Genomic DNA, 22,567 nt, shown 5'->3' with positions numbered 1-22,567 from the left:
ATATTAATAGCACCAGACTATGAGAAACCATTCATCGTGGCTACAGATGCGTCGGACCTGGCACTGGGAGTCGTCTTGCTACAGGAGAGAGAAGGCACCAGACATCCAGTGGCATACCTGAGTCGCAAGCTGACGCCGAGGGAGAAAAACTATTCGTCGGTCCAGAAGGAGTGCCTAGCGGTCGTGTGGGGACTGAACAAGTTGCACCCATACGTGTGGGGACGAAGATTCACAGTGACTACGGATCATCGGGCCTTGTTATGGTTGCAGACTATGAAAAACCATAACACTATGCTGCAGTCCTGGGCCCTACAGGACTATCAAGTGGACTTCCAGTTCATAAAAGGCAAGGACAATGTACTGGCCGATGGACTTTCCAGGCAAGTGGCTGGGACTGCAGTGACGTGACTGAAGGGGAACTGTAACAAATGGTGGCAGCGGTGAAGAGAATAACAATACCAGTATTCAGAGTCTCTGGGAATACTAGTATTGGGACGTTACTGGTGGTTGCCTAGCACGGGGATCTGTTGAGATCTGTGTTAGAGCGGATAGGTAAACCATAAGAGAGTGCGGTCCGGACTGGTGGAGTCCCTGGTGGTGCCTAGAGACAGGCAGTAACCACGAGCAGGTAGGAACCTGACAGGGAGAGCCAGGGAAGGACGCATCACAGAGACCTCAGTTGATTCCACTGCTATAACTTTGGAGTCTAAGTCTTGGCGAATGCAAGAGATCTTATTCTGGAAGTGCTTTGCAAATTCGTCACATCGAGCTTTAGAAGATTCCATCACATCCTTAGGGCCAGAATATAAGAGCCCTCTGACGGTTTGAAACAGCTCCGCTGGACGGGAAATAGAGGCTTGAATAGAGACAGTGATATGTTGTTTCTTTGCTGCCCTTACCGCCCCAAAGTACGTGTTATTATAAGCACTCACCAGTGCAAAGTTGCATTCGTCAGGAGTCCGTCTCCATCTGCACTCAAGCCGTCTCCTACATTGTTTCATCGCCCTCAGCTCCGGAGTATACCATGGAGCTGTATGAGCTCTACAAAGGAGAGGGTGCACAGGTGCGATCATGTCAGCTGCCCGGGTCATCTCCGCATTCCACAGATCGACCAGGGCGTCAACATGAGCACCAGCCTTATCAGCCGGAAAATTCCCCAGGGCTTTTTGAAAACCATCAGGATCCAGCAGCCTCCGGGGGCGGACCATCTTTATAGGTCCCCCACCCTTGCAGTGGGGGAGAGTCGTTGTGAGTCTAAACCTCAACAAGCAGTGATCTGTCCATGACAAGGGAGTTGATGTAAGGCTCCCTATACACAGATTATTATCATCATGTCCCGTAACAAAAATCAGGTCCAGAGTGTGACCTGCCACATGAGTTGGGCCGGTGGTATATTGGGACAGCCCCATGGTCGTCATGGAGACCATGAAGTCCTGAGCCGCCCCGGATAAGGTGGCCTCGGCATGGATGTTGACATCACCCAGAACCAACAGTCTGAGGGACCTCAGCAAAACCTCCGAGACCACCTCCGTCAGCTTAGTCAGGGAGTCTGTTAGGCAGCGGGGTGGGCGGTACACTAACAGAATCCCCAATCTGTCCCTCTGGCCCAACTCGAGGTGCAAACACTCAAGGCCCGTAGTTACGTGGACATGGTGCTTGAAGAGGGGGATGGAACTCCTATAGACCACAGCAATCCCCCCTCCCCGGCCCTCAGATCTACCGTGATGCTGCACTGAGTATCCAGGTGGGCATAGCTGAGAGAGACCAACACCTCCCCGCTCTCCCACCCAGGTCTCAGTTATGCATGCCAGATCGGCTGCCTCATCCACAATTAAGTCATGGATGAGGGCGGTCTTATTATGTACCGATCTGGCATTAAAAAGCAGCATCCGGAGATCAGAGAGCTGGCTGATAGGACATCCCACATACCTGTGGGTGTGTGGAGGACCGGAACACGGGACAGCCGTCAGTTGTCTGGGCCGCGTTTCCCTCACCTGGCCTGTCTTCCACACAGCGTGATATCTCCCTTTACCCGTCACTACGCCTATTGAGGCCCCCGCACGTTCCTCCTGATTATAATTCCTCTCTCCCAAGCACATAATAAAACGTCCACACACACTTACAGCATACAACAAACATTAGACAAACACTCACCACATACACACTCACAGTCAGCAACAGAACAACCAAAAGCCAGTCCGCAGCTAAGAAGCCCTCAGTGATGGAAAGATGAATCAAGCAGCATCGTCTCAGCTATCCCTCTTTCCGTCCAGAGTAGCACCAGATGATATGCAATTCACTCTCCCCAATGCACCAGGAGATGACCAATACCTGGATCTTCTGATTTCTTTGCTTTTCTTGTATTTTGTATTTGTGCTTATTCTTTGTAAGCCACCTGGGGGGTCTTTTTGCTCAAAAGACAGCATAGAAATGAACTATAATATAACATTGTGTAGCTCATCTGGTGGTCCTTGAATGCACATTCCAGGAGAATATGAGGCTGGACATCCATACAAAGATAGGCAGAATAACTTCATGGTTCCATATCTCCCCCAGAGTTGTAAGGCCTGGATAGCAATAGGAAGACAGCATCCCAACATCAGGAAACAGCAAAGAACATTGGGAAACCTATGCCTTTCTTGTACTTGGATTTTGACAGTAGCAATATCTACCCCTGCTTTATATTTATTTTTATAACCCCTAGACAGAGCCAGTGTAGTGTAGTGGTTAAGGTGTTGGACTACGACCTGGGAGACCAGGGTTCAAATCCCCACATAGCCATGAAGCTCACCGGGTGACCTTGGGCCATTCACTGCCTCTCAGCCTCATGAAAACCCTATTCATAGGATTGCCATAAGGCAGAATTGTCTTGAAGGCAGTACATTTACATTTTTAGACAGGCCACGTTCAAAACTCTTACTAGATTAATGTAAGAACCATTTAAGTTTATTGAATTCAAGGCTTTCAGTGAATATTAAGCCCAGGTTTATTAAAAGCCAATATGATTAGCTTCACTGCATTGTAGAAACACAGAAAAAAATAGCTTTTTGGGGAGAGGGTGTGGGAAAGATGTCAAAACCCAAATATTTTATTTCTAATTTACAACATAAACTTCCAGTTGATTGTTATGCATGAAACTAACCTTGAAATTATTCATTCACATCAGTGTTTCATAGATTAAATATTAATTTAGAATAAAGATAAATGTCAGCCTTCAATTTTGAGGGGGTGAGAAAGAATCATAAGAAAATATAAAAAAGATTGTCAGGCTTTTGTTTTAAAATGAAAACTTCTTTGAACACCTTATATTAAAATACATTGGGTAGTATTCAACTAAATAATTGCTCAAGCAGAAGAACTTCCACATGCACAATTGGCTTTCCTCCCCCTTTCTCCCCCTGAATGCGGCCCTCGCCATCCTCCAATCTGCTCTGGAGTGTTAGGGGGAAATCCTGAGCAGATTTAGGGGTGCACACGGGGAGTGTGGAAGAAGCTTCTGCTGTGCAGTGACAAATCCTTGTGGTGACATATCCTTGTTCCTGCCAAAGAAGCCCCAAGGCGCCAAACAAAGCAGCAAAACTATATATAGTTAAAAAATAAAATTTTAAATAAAAACATTTAAAACATTTGAAAGCATTGCTAACATCTAAAAACATTTGAAAGCTGCAAGTGGAATAGTCACTCTGCTTCCAGACTTCAAACACTCTGTAGCCAAGTCGCCCGGTCCCTTTTCCTCAACCTGAAAAGGGCGAGATTTTCACTGGAACCTCAGCAGGCCTTTTCTTCAGTATAGCAGATGGCTGTAGCGTGGCAGTTAATGTTTTGTAGATTCATTCCATGGTGCTTCTGTACTGTGTAAATGCCTGCCACCAAACTGGCGGAGTGAAGCACACGGGTCCTTACCACTTGAAGGTCTCCTCCAATCCATGATTGGCCCACCCATATGGTGGTGGGCCTTTAAGGCTGCAATCCTATGCACTCTTACCAGGGAGTAAACCTCGTTGAACACAATGGGTTTTTCCTCCCAGATAAACCCATAGGATTGCACTCTAACTATTACAGCAGCAACATGGAGGTAACCCATTTCAAAGAGGTTTCCACAGTTCTGCTACAATGTCTAAAGCTGGTAGGCCATTGTGGGAACAGAATGCTGGACTAGATGGGCTTTCAATCTATGCATGGAGACATCTGTCAATTTTGATTTGTCTGTTTCTCATTTTTTCAGTTGTTCATTTGCCACAGTTGCACGCCAGTATGTGAATTTTAAAAAGTCCTCGCGAAAATTCATCAGCATTTTAGTGTGTATTGCTCCTAATATACATATCATGCAATTTCCCCTAATATAATGCATTTTCGTACACATTTTTGAAGAGGTGCATCATAAAATTTGGAGAAGTGTGAATTTTCAAAGGATAGTTGTGTTTCAGTTTGCCTATTGTTTGAGCAAGTGCAAATAAGGTAGGTTCATATTGTATTAAAATTTAAACCAAACCAAAGTTCTCCCCCATCTGTACTTAGATCTGATCTGGCTGGCCTTTCCTTAAGAGGCCACCAAATCCAGAGTTTCCTGGGAGTCAAACCTTCCATTCTGAAAGTCTAGACTTACAACTCTAGATGAGTCAGAGGAGATAAGCAATAAATGGTGGGTCATTTCTTCCTGTCAATGTGGTGATGTACCACATTTTGAAGTAAGTAAAATAATACATGTTGCAATCTAAACTAAAGACTGGGATAGGGATGGGGGAATCATAAGACCATTTAGTTCAGTGTCCAAAAATACATGTACCAGTGCAGATGCTGGACTGCAGATGCTGGATTACATATGGGGGCAGCAGCAGTGGCATCCTCTTGGCTGATCCTTCTAAGTCATGCCCCACCCATGGCTGCCAAAGGTTCCCCTCTTTGGGAAGCAGAGCTGGGAGTGCCATGCAGCCTGACCTGGGCACTCTTAAGTTCCTTGCTGTCCTCAAATACATTGGTGGATTTAGTCCCTTTGACAGTGTTGAAGTCAGATTTAACTGCTAGTCTGGACAACTTCTGAATATGGAATGGGGGTTGGGTGCCATCTAGTCTTTTGCCTTAGACAGCAAAATGGCTGGCCCTGGTGAGATGGTGCAGAGAGGCCCAAGAAATTCTCTTATAGTTCACGGATCATATATCTGAAGAGACAGGACTGCATGCCTTGGAATCAATCAGCCAGAACACTGGCTACAGGTTTCTGATTCTTCTGTTAAAAGTCCAGGAAAATTAGTATCGCTCATGCCTGATTTTTCCTGGACTAACGACAGGGGGATTTGCAAGGTGTGTTCCCTAAATGGGAATATTTGGATTCCTAAATCAAGTATCACATAAATAAAGAAGAAAATGTATTAGTTAGTTACCCTAGATGGTGCTATTTTTGCATAAAAAATGCTGGAGCATATTATGGTGTGTTCCAACCCAATCCTGACAAATGGAAGATACAAGATTGCAGCAATCAAACCAAAGTTTATCACCTGTTTGGGGATTGATGTGTGTGTGTGTTGAAAACATAGCTTCATGTTAGATGTGACAAAGATGCTGGTCTACACATGGGGTAGGGGGAGGAGACAGAAATTTGCATACTTTTCCACCTCCCTCCCTGCTTTCCTCCACACACTTACATTTGTTATGCTGGTCTCATAGCAATAACCAGCTTCAGCTTGTCTATTGCATTTGAACTCCACAAACTCTTCTAAAGCACCACCTGCCCTGTCTAGGATGTGTTTTGAAAACACTACAAAAACTTTTGCTGTGTTTTTCTATTCAACAGACGATGTGAGGTGGTGTACTTGCAACGGACAACTTGTTTTCCTAATTGCTCTGTGAATTCAGAATCTTAGGTATGTTATGAAGATCCTTCAGTGTTTCTGTTTTCTGTGAACATTTTCTCGGTAGCAAAGCAGGTCCTTTAAAGGGAATTTTGTTTCACAGTTTCATGGATCTATGGAACAGACACCTTTTATTATAGCCAGGGTGACTGGATGGGAAAGAGAACAGGGCTTGGTATTTTTCCATTTGGATGGAGGGGGCATCTTGGATGGAGGGGGCATCTGGTCTGGTGTAGCTTGTTGACAATGGTGACTGGTGCCTATTGGGACTGATAGGGCAGAAGGCAGGGAGACCAACGGTAGATGAAGCCAGATCCAACCAGTAGTGTAGTGGCAAATTCAGAAGTGCAGTCCCTTCATGATAATCACAGCCATGCCCACCTCTTTTTTAGTTTTTTTTTGCTGCTGGGTTGAGAATGAGATCCGTGTTAATATCTTCTCTCACAAAAACAGACATCCCTAGGAGCCAATAAGCATGAAAGGAGAGAGTGTTAGCTTCTGAGAAGAGTATTCTCTGTTGCTAACTCACCTCCTTTCACTCTGATTGGCTCCAATCAGCAGGAAAGGACAAGGAAGTATGTTAAGAGACCCTTCTCAGTGGCTAACACACGCCCTTTCATGCTGATTGTCTCATAGGATGCTGGAGACATAGGGACCCTGCTGGGACCCTGCTCCCAAAAAAGTAAGGGGTCTAAGACCCCCTGAGACCCTGGATGACTACACCCCTGGATCCAATGACAGACAAAGCCACCCCTTGACTGGTTGCAACTAAAAAGGCAGGCAAGTGGAGGCTCATTGAGAGTAGACTGATGGTCGGTGGGGCACAGGCCCATTCATCCGAATAGCCCAACCTCTGCTGCTGACTGAGAAAACTCTCACTGAAATTCCCACTTCTACACACATTTTGAAGTTTTATTTCACCTTTGGGTTGCCCTAATTAAAGGTCTTCTGGCATGACAATGAAAAGAAAAAGACAACTGACATAGGGTGCGTACCTTTGAGTGGGATTCAATCTCATACCAGCCAATTCAGATTGCACAGTTACGGTTGATTTGTTTGCCCTGCCTTCGTCTGAGGAAGGGCCAAGGTGTGTGTGTGTGGGAGTCCTCTGGAGTGAGGCATTCTGGCCAAGGTGGCCAGTACTTTCCCATGGTGGCTTGATGTTCTTTTTAAACCTAGCTAAGAGAAAAGTATTTTTAAAGTGACTTTTGACTTGATTTAAACAGCAAAGCAGCGGAAGGGCCATAGCTCAGTGGTTGGTAGAGCATCTGCCTTGCATGCAGAAGGTCCCAAGTTCAATCCCCAGCATTCTCAGGTAGGGCTAGGAGAGAACCCTGCCTGAAACCCTCGAGAGAGCTGCTGGCAGTCAATGTAGACAATACTGAACAAGATGGACCAGTGGTCTGACTCAGTAATAAAGCAAGCAGCTTGCTATGTTCCTAAAGCGGCAGTGGCACAGGTGCTGTCCCAGCCACCTCACCCAGAAAGCTTCACTCTGAGGAGTGATCCCCTTGGCCTTTTCTCAAAGAGAAGCAGAGAAGGGGAGAGGTGCTGCTAGCAGGGGTGGAGAGAGAGAGGAGGAGGAGGGAGCACCGGCAGCAAAGAGCACAACCAGTGGGCAACATGTCTTGTGCCTATCCAGTTTATGACTAAAACTGCAGAAGCCTGCCTTTCACCTCCTGATGCTTTAAAAATCCTGAGCATTACATGAAGGATGCACTTTGACAAAGATGTCTCACTGCTTTTTGGTTTTTGCTTTTTTTATTTAAATGACTGATGCACTGATTACCCTGACTAGATAGCAATGCAAGACCTATGGTTTATAGATCTCTAAAACAAAACAAATATATATATATATATATATAGAAGCAAAGCATTGGTTGGTATTCCATGGCTAGCATTACAAGAAGTTTAGAGCCGTTACAAAGGTGACAAAAAGGGTAAGATGCACAACTGACACACATTTCCTGTGCCCTGCCATTTATTGTCATGTCTGTAATGACCCCATGTTTTAACTTAGAACTTGATTGGACTCCACGTACAGGCCTGCTGCATTGCTATTTTCTTCCACGGTTGGGAACCAAATAAAAATTTGATTCCCAGTGAGAGCAGTAAGAATTGATGTAAACAGTCATGAGTGTGACAAGACGGAAGCCATAATGTGATCAAAAGAACAGATGGCAAAGCTTCAAGTCACAGTATGAACCCAGTGGAACTCCTTTCTTTGCATTAGAAATCAGTCTGTGAAGTCTGCTACCTGCTGCAGCATCCACAGTCCTCCAACCAAACCGAATGCCTGCTTCTGCTTCATCTTTTTTTGGTCCATCAAATATTGTACTTTTTTTTTCCAATGCAGAAGGTCCACCCGAGGCAAAAGAACATAGACCTTATGGTACCTACTCCTAGACTGGATGGCTTCTGATATTTTGCTTCCTATAGAATAGTGGTGGGGATTTTTTTTTCAGCTTGAGGGCCACATTTCCTCATGGGCAACCTTTTGGGGGCCGCATGCCAGTGATGGGCAGAGCCAGAGAAAAATGTGGGTGGGGTCAGATGCAAGAGTAAGTGGAGCGATGGATGTGACTCTTCTCCCTGTAGAGTAGGCTGTGTTCCAGCCATGCAAAAAATCAAAGGCTTTTCTATACACATCCCATCTCTCTACCCTTCATCCAGGGAAGAAAGAAGCATCATTATTGTTAAAGGACACATTCCAGCTAGAAAAGAACAGCTGAGGAGGGGTCAGTGAGGATAGTTGCATGGGGAAGAGGCATGCTCTAGAAAGAGTCTCAAAGATCAGAAGAGAGAGTCCTGGAAGTCCCTGGGCCTGATATTCCCCACTCCTGCTGTAGGCAAATAGTGCTATGTTAAGATGACAGAATTGGAAGATCTGTCTTGGCCTTGTCACAGTATTGTTCAGCTCATTAAGACCTAGTTTGGGAGCGAGGCCCTAGGTCACTGGTAGAGTCCATGCTGCGCATGCACAAGATCCCAAATTCAGTCTTTGCTACCTCCACTTAGAAGATGACCATGGGAAGCAGGACCATCAAATGCATCTTGAAGAGCATCCTGGCCTAGATAGACTTCCCAGGATTCTTTGGTAGAGGCCATGATTGTCTAAAGTGAAATAAAGGTCTGCTGTGTGGATGTGGATGTGGCCAGGGATAGCTTTGGTTTAAATTTGGGTGGGAGGCTACATGTGCCTGCTGTAGAATAAAAAGGTGGGGGAAATGCTGAAAAGCAATGATACTGTTCACAATGTTTTCCTTTCGGAAAGGAAAGGGGCTTCCCCTCTGCCCAGTGCCCACCCACCCAATCTCCTCTCCTCCCCCTCTTCCTCCCCTCTGCCCCTCCCTCAGGTCAGTTTCACCTATCCTAAACATGATTGCACAGAAATAAATTCCATTGAACTTAAAAAGCATGCAAATGTTTAAAGCCACCCTCCCTTCTCCTCCCTCCTATCCCCTCCCACTTGCTCCTTCCCTCCCTCTTCCTTTGCCCCTCCCTCCCTCTCCCTGTCCTTCCCCTCCTCATGGTCAGTTTTACCTATCTTAAGCATGATTGTGTGGGAGTAAATCCCATTGAACTCAATAAGCATGCAATTGATCAAACCTGTCCTTCTCCTCCTCCTTCCTCCCATCACCTCCCTTTTGCCCCTTCCCTCCCCCTTCTTCATATACCCTACTCAGCCATGAAACACGTCAGTTGAATAGAAAACGTTCAGGTTAAATTATCTTCCAGGGTTGCTGTGAAAACCAAATGGGCAACCCATATTGTACTGCTGGTACCTCCTTGGAGTAAGGGCAGGATGCAGCCCTGAGAAATCAATGTTTCCAACTACAAAACTGGCAGCCCCATGCCAATTTGTTTGTAAATAAAACAGTACCCCCCCACACAAAAAAGTCAAAGGTTTCTTTTTGTCAAGGAGAGACCTAATATATACAGAATCGCATGTATGTGAAGTGCCCCCAAAGGGTGAAAAACCTGTAAAATGTGAAGAAGAGGACCACTCATGCATGTGTGTCACACCCTTCATGACAGTGTGCCTTTCTTCTGCCCTGAGTTCTCATACAGAGAAGGGTCAATGTCATTTCCCTCCCTCCCTGCCAAGCCCGGCACAACTCATGACAAGGAAGGAGGGTTGGTCTCTCTCTCTCTCTCTCTTTCCAGAGGTGGCTGGCCCATTAGGGCAACTAGGTCTGCCCTGCCAAGGCCGTTCTGCCCTCAGCCAGCCCCCACGAGCCTGCCTTCTTACTTACAACCAGCCCAGGGGATGGTCCTGGTGGTCAGTTTCTCCTCCTTAGTCTCAGTCTTGGCCTGGTAGAACTAGTAGGGAGGAGGACAGAGATAAAGCTAGAATTAGTTGGCTGTGCCTGGTCATTGGTTTTGGCTCTGTCTGTCATTGGCTCTGGCTCCGCCTACAGTTGGGCTCCCTGCCTTCCACTCCACCAGTCCCACCAGGCACCAGGCACCTCTCTCTCTCTCTCTCTCTCTCTCTCTCTCTCACACACACACACACACACAGAGAGAGAGAGAGAGAGAGAGAGAGCCTCTCATCTGAGAAGGGTCTGAGAAGTTGTGAAGCAAGAGTCACAAAGAAGTAGGGCTGGCCCAAGACATTTTTCTGTCTGGGATGAAGGACAGGATGGTATCCCCCCTCCTTTCCATGTGCAGAATTGGACTGACAGCTGAATTTTCAGTGCAGGACATGGGGTAGATGCCTCCATTGCACCAGAGGGCAGCAGGCTAATTATGGGGATAAAGGACAATCTCCCCTGTGGAAAAAAAACAGATTTGGGCTGCCTCCAGTGTCCTCCAGCTTTTGCCACTTGAGGCAGTCTCCTCACTTTGTCTAGTGATTGGATCAGCCCTGCAAAGAGGAGGAGTTTCAGATTTTCCTCCTGGACCTTGACACTTTCCTACAGAAGACAGAGGTGTGAAGTGAGAGGGAAGATGGGGATAGTTGAGGGAGAAATTTCTGGCATGCCCCCCTGATTTTGACTCATGTATCACCAGAAATAAGTAGCTGGTGGCATGATGGCGGGGGCAGGAGGCACTAGCAAAGACTGCTGGGCCAGCCAGCGGGCTACCCAAAGCTAGGGGTGGTGGCTACAGAGGGCACAGCTGTGCAGGCCACAGAGGCTGCCCAGGGGAGGCAGTGGTGGAAGGCCCCGGGGGAGCTTTGGCAACCGTCCCCCTTGCCACTCTCCAGAAATCTCACCCTGATATATAGCAATAAAGCATTAAACAAGTCTTGAACCTTGAGCTCCATGGCACCATATATAGCACAGTGGGGAAATTTTGGGAGGATGGGAGCCTTTAAAAGGTGTCATTTTCTCAATCACCGTTCCTGAGATCTCCGACCCAGTCACTCCCAATGGTGAACTTCAATCACTTGTACAAATCTCCTATAAGATATTGGTTCCTGTTAGGAGGTGGGGGATACACTGCAACATTTTGTTGCAGGAAACCACTTATAAACTCCTATGCCACATTTCACCCCTTGTATTACACTGCTTTGAGATTCTGTTTTCTGTAAATGTTAAAAACCACACATGCATAAACTGAAATAGTACTAATAAACTGAAACATCAGGTGTGTTGAGAACAAAACACAGAGATTCAGCCACTGTAGAGTTTGTTAATATGGACTCTTGCAGTCCTTCTACTCTAGCTTGAGAAAAGTAAAGACTGGAACAATGCGAGCAGACAGAACTGTCAGCCAGTACCATTCCTACCTATGAGCAGATGGCACCTTCTATGTTTTACATTGCTTAGAACCCATCTACAGGGAATCCTGCCTCAGCTTTGCACTTATACAGGTACTGTCCTAAAGCCAAACAAAAATGGATCCCTAGCAGATGGACACAATCGCACACAAAGTTTAAATGCACAAACACCCCTGAATCAAATTGCCTGTTTATATGCTTTCTCTGATGGGGGGGGGGAATCCAAACACATAAGATTAGTCATCACATCAATTTATTGTTGTTTCCATAAATAACAGCCAATCATGCACCAATTATATTTTGTGTTTATTCTGTCAACTTTCATTTTCAATGTGAAGGCCCAAGGATTTCCTTATCTAAACCGTATAATTCTATTTAAAACAACCAGGCTTGCTGCCACAAGCCAAAGCAAGTTTTCCAGCTCTTACCAGTTACTAAGTAAAAGAAAAGTGCCCCACCACAATCATTTGGCAAGTTTTGAAAACTGTGGATTCTGTTAAAGGCAGCATGTAGCATTTGATATTGGAAAGGGGGCATTGGATTCTGAGTGTTTATTATGGGAGGAGTGCTCCTGGTGCATGCAAGTTTTTGGCATCAAAATACCAGCCTGTATTTCCACCCTCCCTTCAATCTGGATTTCCCCTTTCTATGGAAAATCCAATGTGTTTTTAAAAAAGGTTACCAATGACCCTTTGTGATATCTGATGAATGACCCATTTGCAATATTAAGTCCCTGTTAGGAAGTGCTGCTCTGTAGTTCCCAAGGCAAAGGAATAACATCAGTTAGTGTGGCAAGAGATGAGGATGATCATAGAGACTCACGTGAACAAAATAAATCTGATGAAGAATGAATTTATTCGTCACTTTGCACTAGTGATATTGGAGTAAAACAATGGCTGTTGCAGTTGTAATTATGCATTAAATGTATGTATAGATTGTCCTTAGTATTTGATAAAGGTGAAGACAGAAAAGGGGGATGTAGCCAATTCTTAATTTCCCTAAAATTCTTTTGTTCCCCTGTAGTATCTGCTGGAGTTGTGAGATGTTGGTAGAGTACACATGTGGTGGCCCTGTTTTTAGCAGCACTCTTGGATAGTGCCTGGATTAATTCATGAGTGACCACACACAAACATTTCACCACTGCCCCTCCTTATGAACACAAACTTCTCCCTTTCTCTCTCTCTGTCACACACATACACTCTCTCTTACACACACACAATCACTGAGCACAGTGCATTTGTGGAAAGTGTTCAGAGTCAGACTATGACTAGCATCATGTCCCCCAATTCACAACAGTGACAATGGCAAGACAATTTAATTGCGTTGAATGGCAACATAACTGATCAGCCATAAGATGCAGTGTTCATTAAAGGAATGAAGGTACCACTGATGGAGGCAAACCATATTAAGCCTTATCTTTGTCACTTGATGAATGATATTAGTTTGTCTGACTGTGAATTCTCTTTGGTTGTTTTGCACAGGAGCTGCATTCCCTAGAACTGTCCTGTTCACTTGCTCATTTCTTAGAATCCAGACAGTACCACTAAATGTTAGTGTTTCCATGTTTCCATGTTTCCCAGTTCTCATCCTTTCTCCCCCCTCTCAAGTGCTCTTACAAGGCAATTTTTTCAGCTTGGCACAATCCTTGTATCTATAATCTGGTGTAGCTCTACTGTCTTGCCTTCTACAGAGGAGTGTAGATAATTATATACGTGGTGATGGTGCATTTTCCTACACTTTTCTGATTCCATGTTGCACTATATGCCTGGACTTCTCCATTCCCTTTCCTTGAATATGCCCCTCTAGCCATGACTTTAGCCAGAGACTTGCATCTTGATCATCATTATTATATTAATTTCTATAGCATAAACTCATATACTGTAAAAATGCATCCAGGCAGTGTCCAAAATTGCAGGCAACACAGACTAACAATGAAATAAAAGCAAAATACGTTACAGAAATGGAAGTACAGAATAGATAATCTGATATGGTTATAAAAACAGTACGTTTCAATGAGGTTTTCTCCCAAGTTAATAGTATTGGATTGCAGCCTCCATCCCCCAACTTCCAGTATTCTTTGACAGGTCATTCTGTTTACAGCATCTTAATACACTGTTCCACTCCTGCAGCTAAACCTGAAGGTTACCTCCAAACCCCAGACACACAGATTCTGACTACCTGGCCATGGACCTACCCATTAGTGGCTGATGTCTCTAAGGCAGGTATGGGGAACCTGTTGCCCTCTAGATGTTATTGGACTCCCAACTCCCATCAAGTTGGAATATCAGAGACATCAACCACTAATAGATAGGTTGATGGCCATGTGGCCAGAATCTGTGTATCTGTTTGAATAGCTGGCTCTGAATTTTCATGAAAGAAAGAGAAGCTAGATATTAAAAGGATAAGCACATAGTATTAAAGAAGCTGGTGCAAAATGAACGAGGCAAAGCTTTATACTTTTCCCAGTAAGATTTCCTCCACACGAATATTCTTTTCTTTGAACACTGAACAAGAAGAGGAATTGTCTCTTGAATCGCCTTTTTAGACACCATATAATAATCTAGCTTCTGGGCAAAGCCCCCACATTAATATGAATGCATTTACTTTGTCAAAAATTGTTTGCTTATTCATTTAAGCAAGCACTCCTGCCTTCAGAACTCCTCTTAACAAATCCTATACTGTGTATATGCAGCAAGGGTGACAAACCCCTGGTTGGGGAGGGGGGTGATCCACCACCAACTCCAATTCCCCTGCCCCAAGACACCACTGATTTTTGGCAGTGGTAAAAAGAAAAGTAAAGCAGAGCCAGTGCTGGGGCCCCATGTCTTAATGGGATGTAAATTGCCCCCTCCCAACACATCAGATCAATCATGTGATGACTAAGGAGGGGGGCTATTCAGCTGATCTCATTCTCATTATCTTACCAAGCTACAGTTTCTGATATTTCTGAGGGACAGTTAAATAGTATGCAGGCAATATAGGTTTGGAGCATTAAAAAAACCCCATTAGTTCTATGGAGGATTAGGAGCAATTGTACATCAAAACAAAACCAGGAATAGAGATTATAAATCTCAGAGAATTAGGGAAATGGGAAAACAAAGCACAAGGGTTGAAACACAATGTACCAAATGCATCCTGTTTAGCTCTTCATTGGGTGAAGTGTGGAAATATAAGAAATCAGAATTCTTACCACTTGAGAATGCAACAGTTTTATGTTGCAGTTTAGTCTGTATGCATCTAATCTTTTCACTGTTGTTTGATACTGGGCTGAAACAGACAGACTACTGACAGTGTTAAATTGAAGGTGCTAAAGACAATTTTTGTAAAAGCAATTTTCCCAGCCTGTAGCAGCTAGCCAGCCAAACTGCACTGCCCACTCTCTTATCTGATGAGACTTCTAGGACAATTTATCCCCCCTTGCCTCTGTTGTAGAGCTGCCACCACTAATATTAGCAAGAGGAGAGGGCAACTTCATAAAAAAAAAAACCTGTGAAGATTCCAATTGTCATCCAGTAAACTGGGCGGCAGGAGCTGCCCTGTCCTCCATCCTTGGATGTTGGCCACATTGACACCAGAAAATGTCTGGTGTGAATGTGCCTGTTGTCAACTGTTCTGTTCCCAGATATGGTGGAAGTGGTTCCAGAGTGAGGTTCTCAGAATCTGCATAAACAAAACAATACGACTGCATTTTAAAAATTATAACATTATGAACTGGTGCCTGAGCTTGCCTTATCCCTTTTCCATTGTGTGTCATATCTTTTCAGATTTTAAGTCTGAGGATCCCTCTGGGAGCCTTTTTGGTTAAAAGGCAGGGCATGATTTTATTAAAAATATAAAATCTTTGGATCAGTCCAGCTCATTGTTTGAACTCTGTGTGTCCTCCACATCCCCACACATCCGCTCACAGATGGTCCATCTGAAGCAGCCTACACACACACAAATCCAGTACATTTGTTGGCCTCATTTATGTGGCCAGCTCCTCAGAAAACTGACTGTATGACTGAGGCCTATGGGTGTTGAATGTTACATGCCCAGCCTGACTTTGGATGTTCCATCTCCTCATGGATGTGTGGAAATGGGGAAGTGGGGTCAACGTCCAGAGAAGACTGGCACATCCTTGTTCTGATCCAATTAATAGGGCAGATTGGATGAAGATATTGTCCAAATATTACTCTGACATTCTGGGAGACAGAAAACCTTGTGCCAAAGTCAGAGAAAATAAATTGATATAAGGATGAGAGCAGGAGCAAAACAAGAGACTAAAGGAATAAAAGGGGTGGAACCAAAAGATAAGATGCAGAGAAAATAATGAGAAAGAAATAAAAAGGTGGTGCAGAGAGGAAAATTATGGCATGGAAAGAGAAAAATGGGTAACAGAGAGTTCAGAGGGACTGGTGGGGTGAAGCAGGGCATGGGGGAAGAGAAATAAGATGGAAAGACACCCATGCTGCATTAGAAGCACAAGGAAACAAAGGGAGTACCCCAGCGTTGGGGGTGCAGAAAGACCTCCAGGTGGAGAAACAAAAAACCCCAAAGGGTACTAAAAATGTGAATGCACTGACCTACGTAAGGAGGGGAGGGAGGAGGGGGGGAGAGAAAGAGAACACCATGGGCTGGAGAGGAAAAGTGGGGAGAGTTAATAGAGGGATTCAGAGAGAACTGTGGCAGGGCAGAGAGAGCGTATTATGGGGTGCACTGCAAACTACGGCCCCAAAGAAAACAAAAGCAATTATATAATTGTGCAGAAATCTGTTTCCAGTTAATGTAGTGATACAACTCCCCTGAGTTAGTAAAAATAGTGGCCAGAGTGATTTGTGCACTCTTACTTTATAAGAAAGCTTTAAACTCTCTCTCTCTCTCTCTCTCTCTCTCACTCACTTTCTCTCTCACTTTCTCTCTCACTCACTCACACACACACACACACACACAGGCTCCCCTCCTCCCCCATAAGTCCTCCAGTGGTATCAGTTCAACAGTATGACCCGTCTGAGCTGGTAACCAGCATTTGGTTAAGGTGTGCTTGGCTCCCAGAACAGCCTTTTCCCTCACTGTTGTTTACAGGTGAAATAGGAACAGTGTTGTTGGCAGTGCTGCTTACCTAGTTGACTGAAGGCAGCTAAAGATCAAATGAAACAGAAACATGGCAATATTTGGTTTGTTGATGCCTGTCTTCCTGATCTGCTTTAATATTGGTCAGTCTTGCCGGAATCCTGATGATTTTGTGGGTGCCAGCTCTCCTGGAGATGTTGTCATTGGAGGCTTGTTTGCAATTCATGGCAAGATGTTGCATTCAGAAGAAGAACCCCTCAAACCGGTGATTGCCAATTGTGCTGGGTGAGTAATAACATCAACTATGTCATAAGAATGTAAAGAGCAAGATGACATGAGCATGAATAGACCTACTCAGGAGAAAAAAGGGGGGGACTTTAAATGTATTGAATCTTTGAATTACTGTTTCTTTAAAAGGTAGCTTTATATATCAGCAATGAAAAGTGTGTGTATGCATAATATGCATGAGTTAAATCTAGTGTGAGTGATTGTGAGAGGGTGTCCACAATTGCCTTCTAGATCCTATGATATGAAATCAAATAATACTGCCTCTGTGTTTAACAACAAATAACCTGTAATGCTATACATACTTATCTGGAAGTTAATCCCATTGGATTTAATGGGACATCTAAATAGACATGCATAGGATTGCACAATTAGTGTCTTCTGAGACTTGTACCTCTTTTACAATATATCATTAACTGCTGCAGTTTGATTCCATACAAGCATACACTACTGTTGATATGGCATGAAACAGATTACATAACTGGAATCTAGCCTGAATATTGGATATCCTCTGTGTTAGTTGGAACCATAGTTTGAACATTTTCAATTTTGTCATGCTAAAGCCTAATAATGCAAGCCTATACATGTCTTATAAGAAAGCCCCACCAAGTTCAATGGGACTTATTCCCAGAAAAGTGGGTACTTACCTGGAAGTAAGCCCCATTGAATTCAGTGTCACTTACTTATGAGTAGACATGTATAAGCTTGCACTATAATGACATGGATCTACTTTTCTATCACCATATGTCAAAGAGAAAATAGACTTTTCATTGCAAATCTGGACTATTTGTTTTATGTGTCAACATTTTAAAAGTGCAATCCAAAAGGCAATTAAACTGCCATCCTCAGACAGTTTACACTGTTGTATCCCTACTGAAACGAATGAAACTCCTCCAGAAGGAAGCGCTTTCAGGATTACAATATAATTGCTGTTAAGATAGCTGTATAAGTAATCCAGAAAGGGACTAAAGTTATAATAACAGCATACATCTGATGAGAGCTATCCTCTGCTTAGAGAATTTTTAGTTCATATCATCTGCAATTTAACAGCTTAATCAATTACACGCAATAAATTTGCACATCACCAAAATTGTAACATATGTATCTTTTTGAATTACTAAGCAATGCTTGAGACAATAGATTATTAAAACTTATTATGCAGTGACCAAACACTATCTCAATTGCTAGGGGGAAAGCCAGTTTTTCATCTTTCATTTATATAATGAAAGAGCAGAACAAAATAGACTAAAAAATAAACAGATATAACCTTCACACTCACTCCTACCAATTAAAATGTGTCCTCAGTCATTACAATCACCCCTCCTGTTTATATAAATGAAAGCTTTAAATGGAATAATCAACCAGTTAAACCAATTAAAGTTTGCAGCCCTGGTTCTAATCAATTCCTAATCCTGCAGTATATGGGGGCGGGGCAGTATGCATGCCACACTGAGTTCCTTGGAGCTAGGGCACCGGATAGATAGGCAGTTTGTTAATTGCATAAGAAACAGACAAAGCTTTCACACCTACTGTAGCGCTGTTACATAAGACTATGGAGGATGTAGCTCAGTGATACAGCACATGTTTTCCATGCAGAAGATCCCATGCTCAATTCCTGGCATCTTCAGCTCAGGCAGAGAAAGACCCCCCTACCTGAAACACTGAAGAGATGCTGCCAGCCAATGAAGACAGTACTAAGTGAGATAGACTAAAGGCTGTGTCCTTGTGGTGACGAAGTTGAAACATTGGCTCACGTCTTTTTTGTATGTAATTTTTATAGGGAGGATCGCAATAAACTACTTGGCCCAATTACGAGGAACTTTCCTGGCAGGCCATTGGTCTGGTTTTTAAAATACTTCTTAGCTGATTTTAATAAGTCTATAACGGAGTCAGTGGCTAAGTTCCTCTGCTCTGCCCAAAGGAGTCGTAAGAGGATTCTTCTCTTTTAACTGCTATTTCTTTTATGTTGTACTTTTATATTCCTGTGTCTTAACTATTCTGACGTTTTATTGACTATTTTATTTGATTGGGTCTGTGACCGTATATTAATAAACAAAACAAAGACTAAAGGTCTGGCTCAAAATAAGGCAGCTTCCTGTGAACCTGCTGTTTCCTGTCTCCTTTTTTAAAATGTGGGGCTCTGTGGAGCCGAACAGCTACAATATGAATTACAGTTGTCCCCTCCCAACAAAATATAGTTTGATGAGCACTTCCCTGGATTCCATTTTTAATTATACAGTCACGTGAGAGCCAGCATGGATTTTTCGCATTCCACAATGTTAAATTGAAAATACCCCCATGCCATTCTGATGCTTCCCATAAGCTCATTTCAAAACAAAACTTTAGAAAACTTATAGTCCTCAATTCAGAAACGCTTGCTTAACAACCATCTAAATTTTCATGGTGATACACAAAACAGTCAGAGAGAATCGAACATTCAAAGTGTAAAAAGAGAGAGAGAAAAACAGACCCCTGTTGTACTTTTTTCTGTCAGAGTTCTCATAATCTGTTGAAATTCATTAAAAATCAGCCATTCACGGGGTACCTAAAATCCTATTACTGACCTTGCCCCATACCTTCATCTTCTGCAGTTTAAAAGTTAAAGAATGCCTGGCTGATTTTTAATTAAGAAATTTACCATTGAACTCAATGATAATATCAGGCATGCTCAGTAAGAACCAACTGTCGGTGTTCTAAAAGCCCTTTCTTCTCCTCCCCTCCCCATCCCCCTGTGGTCAGTTTAACCCATCCTAAGCATGATTGCAGGGGAGTAAATGTTACCAAATTCTTCCAAGCTACACGGAAAGTGGATTGGACTGTGAAAGACCAACCCAAGTGTGTTTGCATTTTTACAAATTTGTAGGGCAATACAATATCTCAGAGAGGAGGTCAGGTCTCCTGCTCCCCTGGTGCATTCACTATAGCTGCCCAATTTCCCTGCTTTTTAAAGTTTGATAGGAATATCTCTTGGCTATAGGTACATTCTTAAACCGCAGGGGTTGTTTTGCCTATTAGTGAATTGATTTATTTAAGAGATTTATATTGCATTTTAAAGCCATCATGGCTTTAAAGACAGTGTATAAGGGGTTTCCACATGGTCTCTCATCCAGGCATTGACCAGATCTAGACCTGTTTAGCTTTAGTAAGATGACTGCATCATAGACCAACAGACCACATCCTGGATTCTGTAAAACACACAAGATTATCTATTCTACATGGATTTTGAGGTTGGGGGCAGGGCCAGCTCCAGGCATGCGGGGGCCCTTGGGCATCAGCTTGCCCTGGCCCCCCGGTGGATGGGTGTGCACGTGTGCACATACGTGCATGCACATGCACCCCTGGCACGCACCCCCATGGCCCCCTACCTGTCTAGTCTTTACCATTGCCCTTAATGAAGATGGCAGCCGCGGTTTCCCTAAGGGGAATGAAGCCTCCGCCACCATCTTTGTTGATGGCACACGTGCGTGCTACACGCGCACATCTCTGCCATCAACTAAGATGGTGGCAGCGGCTTCAGTACCTTAGAGAATCTGTGGCCGCCATCTTCATTAAGGGCAATGCTAAAAAGCCGGCTGACAGGTAAGTGGGAGGGGCGTGGGGGGCGCAGATCACAGAAGGGGAGTGGAGGGCCCCTCAGGGGCTCCTGTAGCTCTGGGGCCCTCGGGCCAGTGCCCAACCTGGCCACACTTTAGAACCAGCCCTGAAGAGGAGCCCCACAAATGATGGTGGTGATGAGAATGTGCAGATGTAGGAGCAGGAGGAAGTGCAGTCCAAGATGGAAGTGAGTGCTGTGGAGAACCAATGGCAACTTACAGCCCAGAGGTGGGGAACTGCTGGAATGTTTGTTTTCACTCCATTTGTGCTCATGGAAGGAAATGTGCAGGAGGAAAACCTTGGAAGTGTATGTGCCAGAACAGCAGCCACTGCGGGAAAATCTGGACAAGGGAAAATCTTTTATTGGATTCTTTGCCTGAAAGGTACTTCACAAAGGCCTTAGAGGATGGGATCAGGCCCCTGCAGTTGGTGCACCCAGTAGCACCCTACAGCAGTGAGCATAAGCCAGAAGCCTGTAAGTCATGGGAGCAGAAGAGACTGGGATCTCTTTAAGATGATGGGTTTATTGAACATTCATCCCCATTTGTTTGCAGAGAGGTTATTCGCTGAGCATTCATTCATATTTGGGATTATGCAAGTGTTTAACATTTTCCAGTGCATTTCCTTGTCACTATCCATATGGCAAAAATTCTGTGTCAAATCAATTTTATTTATGCAATCTTAATTTTCTGATTCCTAAAATAGCGACAGTCTAGAGGTACCCTGCAAAAGTAATCTGCCTCAGCTTGGGACCATGATTTCTATTACAAGTGACTAGGAAGATGGGCAAGCAAGGGGATTTATTACTGCCTACCTGCACAGGCTACCCAGCTAGTGATGGAAAATATTGCCTTAGATAAAGATTTGACTGGACTTAGATCTGCAGTTTAGATCAGGGTGTGCACTGGATTGGTTCTGTTCCACAGCAGAAAAATAATGGATCTATTCTACATCTGAGCAGAAAAGCACTGTGACCAGAAAATTCAGTTGATCTTCCTGGAAACGCATCTTGAAATCCTTTGTACAATGGCAGGAATAACTGCAGTCAGGAAGCCTACTAGTAACAGAACAGTCACTCATCTAGGGAAGGTTGTCTTGCACAACAATATACGGAAAAGCCTGAAGAAGCAGGAGACCTCTGAGTTATTTCAAGACAAAAATATGCCCTTTGGGATACTTGCACAACAATTTTTGTTTTGTTTCAACCGTGTTGCTAGTAGCCGTCAGAACTTTTTTGGAAACTCCTCGGTTGTAGGGGATTTGAGTTTTGAAGATTTCCTAGAAATGTAACTTAGCAAAAGATAACTATCAGCAGGGGCTGATCCATTGGGGCAAATAGGGCACTGCTCCACCAACCTCCATCTGCCTTCTTACTTCCAGCCAGTCCAGGGGGTGACACCGACTGTCTGCTTCTTCCCCTTTCGTCCCAATGGATAGGAGGAAGAAGACAAAACTAGAATTTGTTGGTTCTGCCAGTCATTGGCTCTGGCTTCACCTGTCATTGGCTCTGGCTCCACATACGGTTGATCTCTCTGCCGTCTGCCCTACCTGTCCCAATGGGCACCAACAACCAGTGGTTCAGTTTTTGTGAACGGTGTGTTTTTGGATGGCAAAGAAACATATTTGACTATGGTGGTGCAGTAGCACAAGCAATGTACAAGAAAAAGGAATGTCTTAAATGAGCATTTATTTCTGTAATGCAGGCCTGATGTTACAAAGCAGAAGTTGTCTCTCTTGCTTAACCATGTTGGTGAAACTCACCTTAGGTATCTAGGGAAAGGTTGGAAAACTAATCAAATGTAATTGCCAGACTATGAGGACTGGTAAATTGTTTAGATTAAGAACAATTCTAGCTTTCGTCTGTACACACCCAAGAAAGGTTGGAATCCTCAAGGGATCCTGGTGCTAATGTGAACCTTGCCTTTTATATAACATATCAGGTTTGGATTCAAACTGCAAGAATAGATATAGTTTTCATATTTACATTGGCGTACAGGGAAATGGCTATGTAATCTTGTGTTTTCTATTTAGCTCCCTATGTATGTGTTTAATGTCTTTATTTACA

General features: G+C 43.9%; 1 protein-coding gene across 3 annotated transcripts in view; it reads left to right on the top strand.

The window, feature by feature from the left end:
* Nucleotides 1-16,650: 16,650 nt before the first annotated feature.
* Nucleotides 16,651-22,567, top strand: part of GPRC6A (G protein-coupled receptor class C group 6 member A) — a 35,302-nt gene continuing 29,385 nt past the window's right edge. For all 3 annotated transcript variants that reach the window (XM_061626305.1, XM_061626304.1, XM_061626303.1), the window contains exon 1: nucleotides 16,651-16,908. In XM_061626305.1, the coding sequence (XP_061482289.1) occupies nucleotides 16,715-16,908 (194 nt within the window). In that variant the 5' untranslated portion in view covers nucleotides 16,651-16,714. The remainder of the gene's footprint in view (nucleotides 16,909-22,567) is intronic.

Source organism: Rhineura floridana, chromosome 4 (assembly GCF_030035675.1).
Source record: "Rhineura floridana isolate rRhiFlo1 chromosome 4, rRhiFlo1.hap2, whole genome shotgun sequence".
In the NCBI taxonomy this organism is placed as follows: Eukaryota; Metazoa; Chordata; class Lepidosauria; order Squamata; family Rhineuridae; genus Rhineura; species Rhineura floridana.
This window is presented reverse-complemented; position numbering and strand designations above follow the sequence as displayed.